At 51.1% G+C, this 8631-nt stretch overlaps 1 protein-coding gene across 1 annotated transcript; it reads right to left on the reverse strand.

The window, feature by feature from the left end:
- Nucleotides 1-617: 617 nt before the first annotated feature.
- Nucleotides 618-5440, reverse strand: M6PR (mannose-6-phosphate receptor, cation dependent). The gene is made up of 7 exons (XM_084305526.1): nt 5303-5440; nt 4515-4688; nt 4125-4297; nt 3931-4040; nt 3598-3728; nt 2929-3055; nt 618-2359 (listed from the first exon to the last, which is right to left on the reverse strand). The coding sequence occupies exons 2-7, from the start codon at nt 4685-4687 to the stop codon at nt 2237-2239; spliced, it is 837 nt and encodes a 278-aa protein (XP_084161652.1). The 5' UTR covers nt 4688; nt 5303-5440; the 3' UTR covers nt 618-2236.
- Nucleotides 5441-8631: the final 3191 nt, after the last annotated feature.

The following is an 8631-nucleotide window of genomic DNA, read 5'->3' on the forward strand; positions in this document are numbered from 1 at the left end:
GGGGGAAGTGCTCAGAAGATGCTACAATGTGGAGGCAACTTCTGATCTTTAATTAACACAGGCCCAAAGGAAGCTGCCTGATAATGCTTTTCAGCCTAAATAGAGGGGGGGATGGTGCGCACGCACAGATGGGGGGGAGTTTAGAACTTCTAACAGTAAAGGAAAGCTGCCACAAACCATCTTATTTAGCAGGCTGACTGTGACAAAACTCATGTTTAGTTTAACCCTCAGCAGGGTAGGCAGTCATGTATATTACTAGCTGCCTTTGAGGACTGGATTTATTTCAGTGAAATGGAAACATTTCACATTATTTCATGTTCAGTGTTCTTAATAAAAAAAAAATGCTTGTTCAGGCTTTACAAGTCTGGCTGCTTTATAACTTTTATATCAGATAACTGAGAAGAAAAACAACAAAAAACTTTGATTCTTATTGTTTCAGAAAAATACAGGGATTTTTTCTCCTCTGTAACTCCATGAGCTTCTAGAGTTTCAGTCCAAAAGGTGTGTATAACGAGGAGACAGTCAGGGCACGAGACAGCACATACTGAAGACCCTTCGCCCTTAGCTAACAAAGGTGGCCTGGTACTAAAGAAACCTATTAGCAGCGTAACACTCCAGCAGGTTTTTTTGGTCATTTTATTTTTGAAAGTTGTGTTTTGTACAAAAAAAATACCTTACACACCACCATGAAAAACAGTAACAACAGGCTTAGTGACTTCCTATTTTTTCAATGTTATGAGAAAGACTGAGACCATAACAAGAATCAAAGACAGCAGGAATTGTTTGTCCACTCAACCCAGCAAGAGAGCAGGGCGCCTCTTTTGTCCCTCCTGCCACTGTTCAGTCTGCTTTGGCAGTACACAAATATACAAACCTTGCCTGTGCTAAAAGCAGAAGTGGCTTGCTCATTCACAGTCTCCACCCTCAAGACTGAAGATGGTTCTCTGCCAACCCACAATATGGCAGAATAGGTTTGTGTAGAGTCTAGCTCCTCACATCGAAGGCAATTAGGAACCAGGTGCCAAGTTCCTAAAGGCTCCAATTAAGCCTTAAAAATTAGCTGTACCTACTTTTCACTAGTGCCCAAGGGGAAGGTTCTCTCTCACTCCCAGCCAGCAGCAGCATGCAAGTACCATTTGCACAGGGCAAGTATCTTTAGCCTGGTTTGGACCATGCTTACAGGGACAATGGTTTATCAAAGCTGATGCTGTAAGCACAGGCGTCCCTGAACACAGTTTTGAATGTGTTGGCATTTTTACCCTTGGCTTCCATGGTTCCTTTATCAGTTTTGGTAGCTTCACAGGAAAGCCCTTTGCCAAACAAGGAACTGTAGTGTGTAAGGGAATTCGGACAGTAACTGAGCTACGGGGGCAGTTAGCCTCAGACAGACTTGTAACAGAACTCAAGCGGCAGCTACCTCTGACCTTCCCATTTTCCCTTGATGACCATTTCACTTTCAGCAAATGCCCTTTTTACTTAGCAGGGCATCACTGCCTTTCGATTCTCACTGATAGAGAAGACTGACCATATTTCAGCTGAACTGGAAAGTCATGAGACTGTATTGGATTCCTATATAATTTTTTTTTTTTTTTAGCATTGTCCCTCTCAGGTTTGAGAGGATGGCATATGCATCCCTTGATATCTGTTGTAAGAAATGGGCATGTACTTTTCCATGCATTTCCATTAGGAAAAAGGACTGCAGGGGTGCCAATGCCTCTTCCATCCTCAACAAGTCCGGCATAGAGCACTCTGTGCAGGTTATGCTGGCAGAAACTGTGTGTAACAGTGCAGAAGCTACAAAAGCTGAAAACGCATTCAAAGAAAAAAAATAATAATCCAGTGTCTTACAGATCCTGTAAACCCTAGGAGGAAAAAAGAAAGAGACCCCCTCCCCTACAGCCTCAGCTGTTTTAACCCACTGCCTCCTTTCCCTTTCTACACCTATCCATGGCTCTTTTTTATTCCTCTGACTAATCTTTTATTCCTGAGTCTTCTCAGCTCTCAGCACTTGCGCCCCCCCCAGCTCTGCTGCATTTTTGAAGAAAAGCAGCATTACATTCATAAGCCACATGATCAGGGACCGGTGCTGTTCACACCCAGAGGCATCCATGAGATTTGACATACCAGAGGCAGCAAAAGCAAATCGTAGAAAGAAAACCAGAAGTGAGAGAAGAACTGGCTGGGAAGCATCCGATTAACCAAGCGCTGGGGAGGAGAGTTCGGTGTTGAGAGCCCATCACATGGGCAGCAAGTGGTCATCCCGTTCCTCGGACTCCTCACCCAGCTGGTCATCGCCCACACCACGGTACGCAGCTGGCGCGTTTCGGGGCTTAGATCGACAGACGAAGTCGCAGCCGTCCTGCAAGCACAGGTTATTGCACTGGAATCAGACTGCGCAGGCTCAGCAGCTCCTGGTTTGCTATGGGACTACTCCCACCCCACTGCTACCTGGGGCAGGCCCACAGAACACTGCCTGGGCAAGAGGCACACACATGCAGACACCCTAGTCAATCCTGACAGTTCGTTAGCTCTGGAGTAGGACATGGAACCAATTAACAGGATGCAGCAACACTGAGACACACGTGGAGGGTAAGCAGCACTGCCTAAGGTGACCAAGGAATGGTTTCACATAATCCGACACAAACATTTCACAGCTCCCAGCTTAACATTCCTACCTGAAAACCGCTAACCACAATGAGCAGCAGGGATCCAGCCTCGGCAAGGAGTCAGTCAGTAATGCCCTCCCTCTGCCCCCTCCTCTCCACACTCCAAAAAAAATAACCTCTCCTTCTGCCACAGGGTGCACTGTGGCAGGTCTACCACCCAAGTAATACAGTCCACGAAGACAAGGAAGCTACCATTTTACTGCTCTCTCTTATCCTAACACACGGGCCTAGACTGCAAATACACAGACAGATTTTCACTCACCGCCACCAAATTGCCCAGATCTTGCCAGAAGGCAAAGTGAGGAAACTGCTCCATGCCCTTGGCTCCCACTACAAGGCGCTGGAAGAGGAACCCACCGACAATGTAGACTGCAATTACCGAGGCAAATCTGGAGGGCAGAATTAAAAGTCAGAGCTCAGAAAATCCTAGAAACAATTTCTTCCAAGCCAGTTACCTGTCTCAGGTTGGCACTGGGGGAAGTAGCTGAGCACCACTTAAAGAAGTGCTCTATTTAGCAAGACCACACTAGAAAAGGTCTCCAAAGTATTGATCTGGTAGTAAATATCTTCCAGGAGCATTACATAAAGTAGCGCCCCAAAGCACAAACACAGAAAATGAAGAGTCAGGACTCCTAGTCTGAATTTCCAGTTCTGGCAAAGAGCTGCTGTACAGTTCCAGGACATCACACCTTCCATGTTGCAGTGAACAGATCTGTAAACTATGAAGGGGGACGTCTGCAGGGAACAGAGCAGCTCCGCAGCATCATGCCTTATGCTACAGCTCGTCTACAAAGCTCAGAGGCACGCTCACATTCAACAGTAGCTGTGGGCAGGTATATTACAACGGCCTGGACTAGTGTAACACTTGCTGCTTTTCTAAATGGCCTTGGAGATTACGGCCCAAACACGAACGGCTCTTCCAGTGACTTACGTGATTAGTAGAATGGAGCCAACGCTGAGGTGGGAATCCTCAGCTGGACAAGCCACACTGCTGTCCATCTCAAAGAGGTAGAAACAGTCCTGCTCCTTCTCACGCTCCTCCGACACAATGCTGAATGAGCTCTGCAATTTAGGAAGAGTCAAGTCACTTGAAAATACACCCAGGCAAGCTGAACTTTACCAGAAAGCAGTTTTATCACTGTTCGTACAACTACGCAACAGCCTTGGAGAACAGAAGAAAACCTCACTGCCTCCTCAAGGCCCTTCTGTTATAAGCAATGTCTGAGAGCCTCCTGCTCCTCTCCCACCTCGCACTGTCACTCACCGCCATAACTCCCCGCTTGCAAGAAATCATTATCACAGCTCTTCTCTTCTCACCACTGCAGTGCGTACCATATGAATCACCCCCCTTATAAATCAGCATGATCCAGTCACCTGCCAAGAGAGAAAGAATACAGGCTGCAAATCCAGACCCATAGGCAAAAGATACCAAGTAAGAGATACTGCATGTGGCCTTACTTCCATTGAAGACCTGGGTTTCATTGATTCTTCCTACCACCGTAGTCTTTCCAGTCTTTCTATCCCTTTGTATTAGGCCAGCAAAATCATGTGAGCTGTCGTTGACCTGCCTGCACACCCTGAACTGGTAGGTGTAGTTTTCTGTTTCGCTTATCTCCACGGTCGCATTAAACCTGCAGCAGAGAGAAGACAGAACAGACAGCCCGCTGAATGACAACGAGTAGGGCTCAAAGCAGGTAACACTCAAGACCTGGGAAGCCAGTCACAGTCCATACTACTGGCAGAGCCCGTCCTGAAGTCTGGCCCCAAATGCTTCTCTCCGCCTGACCTTAACTTGGGCACGGTGCAACCCCAAGGCCCACAGCAAGCTGACACGTGCCCGTACTGTACCTCATTTGGCTCAGGGGTTCCAGTTTCTTCAGCAGGGCTTTTTCCATTTGTGACTCGCTGCTCTCATCACCGACCACATCGCAGCTCTGCTCTTTCGATGGCTCAGTCCCCACACCAACAGCAAGTGCCATGAAGACCACCAGCACAGCAGAGGTATGGCAGGGCGAGGACATCCTGGGTACACACCGCAAAGAACACAGGGGATTAACCATTTCACCCCCCTGCAAACTAACTGCAGAGTCACAGAGTCAATCACTGGCCACTTCCTCAATCCTGACTGCAAAAAGGAGAAGTAGAAGTCTAGAAACACTTCACAGCTCCCAAGAGACACCAAATCCTAACCTTTTTTACCCAAGCAAAAGTCACGAGGACTCTCTGAGATCCTTTTCTGAATTTTGCCTCGGGACCGCGTGAACGTTTGCTGCTGAGTGTGTTGATTAGCATCGATTCAGCCGCAGCAGAGCCCAGCAGGCTGAACGCTGGCGCGGGTTTCAGCCACGAGCCGCTGCTCTTTATCTCACCCCCCTAAGATAAGTCAGCAAACAACGATTTACCAGCCCTCTAATCAACCCCCTCTGCATCCCCTGTGCAAACAGCTTGCGGGTTAAGAGCCGCCGCGGCCTGCCAGGCTGCCTGCTCACGCCCCTTAACCCCAGCAATCACGTTACTCTCCTCGAGATGACAACTCGTGACCCGCGCCCCAGGGCCCAGCAGCGCCTCGCCGCTGCCGCTGCCTCCCTCGGGCCCGCGCCGCGCCGCCCCGAGCCGCCCCGCCCCGCCGCACCCACCTGCCGCTGCCCCGAGCCCGGCGAGCCCCCAGCAGCCGCGGGGCGACGGCGCGGGACGGGCGCGGAGCAGGCCCCGGCCGCGGCCCCGGCCCCGCCCGCGGAGCGCCTTCCCCCTCCGCCGCCCGGCTCCTCTCTGCCGCCCCGGCGGCCGGAAGCAGGAAGCGCCCCGAGCGCCCGGCGCTCCGCCGACCAATGGGAGCCCGAGGACGATTTCTCAGCGAATGGGGAGCGCGGACGGAAGCCCCGCCCACCAGCGGAGCGGCTCCGGCCCTGCCAATGGGCGGTGAGCACCGCCTCCGGAGCGCCCGCCCGCTGCTCCCGTCCCGCCAATGGCCGCGGGGGAGCGCGGCGGGAGGCGGGCGCGGCTCGGCCAATGGCGGCGGAGCGCGGCCCGGGAGCCGCCCCCGGGCTGTGCGGGGCCGCGCACGGGGATGGGGGGGGGCGGGGTGAGGGCGGCCCCTGCTGCGCGCGCCCCCTGGCAGCGGCGTCGCCAAGGCCAAACCCCGTCCCCAGCCCCTGAGCGCCCCCGGGGACGGTGCCTCCACCGCCTCCAGCGGGTGTAGTAAATGGCCGGGTCCCAAGGAGGACTGCGGTTAAAGCTTACCGTTGATTAAAGGAGTAGAGGCGAGCAGACAGCGCTGGGTGCGCCGGGAGCCCCCGGTTACCGCAGGCGGCCGGTGTTTATGCCCCTAGGCTAACACAGACCCACCACCACTGCTGGAAAAGGCAGGGTCGTTATAACCAGCTCCCCTGGACCCGAGCCGTCCCACTGGTGCATGTGTGTTGGTCTCCGGAGGTCCCTCAGGGGGTCGCTCGCACTGAAGGCTCGCAGTCTTCCTCCCAGGCTTCATCCTCTGGTCGTTCCTCAGCTTCCCCTTGTGTAGTAGTCTCTGGGCCGGATGTCAGAAAGTTGTGTCTCGTGCAATAGGCAGCAGTTATCTCAAAACACTCCCCCCTATGCTCTTATCTCCCAAACCCGAGTCTCAAGGTTTACCCTTCGAACCCTCTATCGACACGAACTGCTCGACCATTCTTTTGCAAGATGCAAGAGCTATATACACTAACCACTCTATTTCTCTTGGGACTTGTGGTTATACAAGGGTATGTAAGACAGAAAGTCACATTTTGTTACGAGGCCCTAGCGATGTTCCATATTGACACGAATCAAATGAACAAACTTCACACCGGGCAACCCGTCCCAGTGTCTGACTGCTCCTTCTGAGAAGAAATGTCTCCTCGTTTCCAACCTGAACCTCCCCTGGCACAACTTGAGGCCATTCCCTCTAGTCCTATCACTGGTTACCTGTGAGAAGAGGCCGACCCCCAGCTCCCCACACCTTCCTTTCAGGTACCTGTAGAGAGCAATGAGGTCTCCCCTGAGCCTCCTTTTCTCCAGGCTGAACAAGCCCAGCTCCCTCAACCGCTCCTCACAGGACTTGTTCTCCAGGCCCCTCACCAGCTTCGTCGCCCTTTTCTGGACACGCAGAAGCACCTCGATATCCTTCTTGTAGCGAGGGGCCCAAAACTGCACACAGCACTCGAGGTGCGGCCTCACCAGAGCAGAGCACAGGGGGACGATCACCTCCTGCTCCTGCTGGCTGCACTATTTCTCATACAGGCCAGGGTGCTGTTGGCCTTCTTGGCCACCTGGGCACACTGCCGGCTCAGCTGTTGCAAATTTTGGCGCTGCAGCAGAATTCCAGGCCCAGCATTAGGTTGGTGGGCTTGAACATCTTGAGTAGGATTAATAAAGCTATAAATGGTCTGATATTGGACTATTTAAGGGGCACTTGCCCCCACTGCGATGGTAAGAGTCCAGGTTCCACGGCTGTTTTTAGAAGGAACAACTGAGGCTTTTGTCTTTTAGTAAGAAATGCTGGATTTGGTGAATTTGTAAACATGCTAGAGAAGTCACTTGTTTGAGAGGATTGTGAGGATTCCCCTATGGCATGATGCTTCAGCAGCGCAGAATTAGGTAGAAGCATTGTGGGCTCCTGGAAAACTGATCGATGTAGTCTGGCTGTGATTTGTACCCTACGGCTGATTGTGCTGGGAGCACGGCAGACATCTCAGCTGCATCAGTCCTATTGATTTATATGCACAATTGGATATTAACAGTGTTATCTGCATATGCTGCAGTTTGGTCAGTTTCCCTCTATTTCTTCTCCAAGCTAAGAACTCAGTTTACTGATATCTGAAGGAAAATGCTAAAACACATCAAAACAGAGCTCCTAATTCTTCCCCACTAGCCTTCATGTAACAACAAATAACTCCATCTTCCATCTCATACTGGCCCAACGAGCAGCAAGCCAGTGCCTTTGACCACAACTTCCTCTTCTTGGTCTGGGCATTTCAGCAGTGTCTGAATCTTGGTGGTTTCTTTCCACTCACACTTTATATTCCCAGCTAAACTCTCAGAATGACTGTAGCAAATCCTCCCTCTCTGGGCTCGTCAGTTCTCTTTACACTTCTCTAATATCCATTGAAAACACCCAGGAGAGCTTCCCTCTTGTGCTCCTCTGCTGTGTTCTGCCTTCCCCCTCCTCTCAAGTACAGACTGCCTGTCTTGCAATCTAAAGGCTCAATGCAGAAACCCATTATTGGAAGGAATCTCATGGGTGCAATCTGCCATCCTTAGAGGGAAGTGTGTGATGGAGAGATTTGCAGAAATAGCCAGTTCATACCTTCCCAAGCATGTGCTTTCTCACAAATAGTTCACAGCACTTTGTACCAAATTAAGCATCTTCCCAGACAACTGCTTCTCAAATTTACAGCACGTCACTAGGACAGGGAACAAACATTCCTGCCCTAGAACTGAAAAGCAAGGGAAAGCCCTTTGTTGCCACTGCCTGGGCCGTTCTTGTAAATGAACTGTACCAGTGACATGGTACAAGGTGTACATCCCAAGCCTGGCAAACATCCCCAGTCTCAGTGTGAAGTGGAGGGGTTCATCTGGATCAAGACAAAAGTCAGACAGCCATGCAACTAAGAGGTTTCTCAGCTTGCTAGAAGCATCAGTACTCCCCACCATTCTCACCAATGGTCAGTCTTCAGTATTTCATAAGAGAACCTTCCTTTCCTTTTATCTCTGATCACAGAGTCACGGAATGGATCAGGTTGAAAGTGACCTCTGGAGATCGTTTGGTCTGACCCCATTTTGCTCAAGCAGGACCACCCACAGCAGGTTGCTCAGGACCATGTCTGAGCAGTGTTTGACCATCTCCAAAGGGGAAGACTCCATAACCTCTCTGGGCAAGCTGTGCCAGTGCTCCATCACCCTCACAGTAAGGACGTGTTTCCTGATGTTCAGAGGAACCTCCCATGTTTCT

This window comes from Netta rufina, assembly GCF_964035555.1.
Source record: "Netta rufina genome assembly, chromosome: 1".
NCBI lineage: Eukaryota > Metazoa > Chordata > Aves > Anseriformes > Anatidae > Netta > Netta rufina.

Coding starts and splice junctions, on each gene's coding strand:
- M6PR (XM_084305526.1), bottom strand. CDS start 4,687: ATGTCCTCGCCCTGCCATACCTCTGCTGTGCTGGTGGTCTTCATGGCA. Junction 4,298..4,514: donor GAACCCCTGAGCCAAATGAG/GTACAGTACGGG, acceptor TCTCTGCTGCAG/GTTTAATGCGACCGTGGAGA. Junction 3,729..3,930: donor GCAAGCGGGGAGTTATGGCG/GTGAGTGACAGT, acceptor CCTAAATTGCAG/AGCTCATTCAGCATTGTGTC.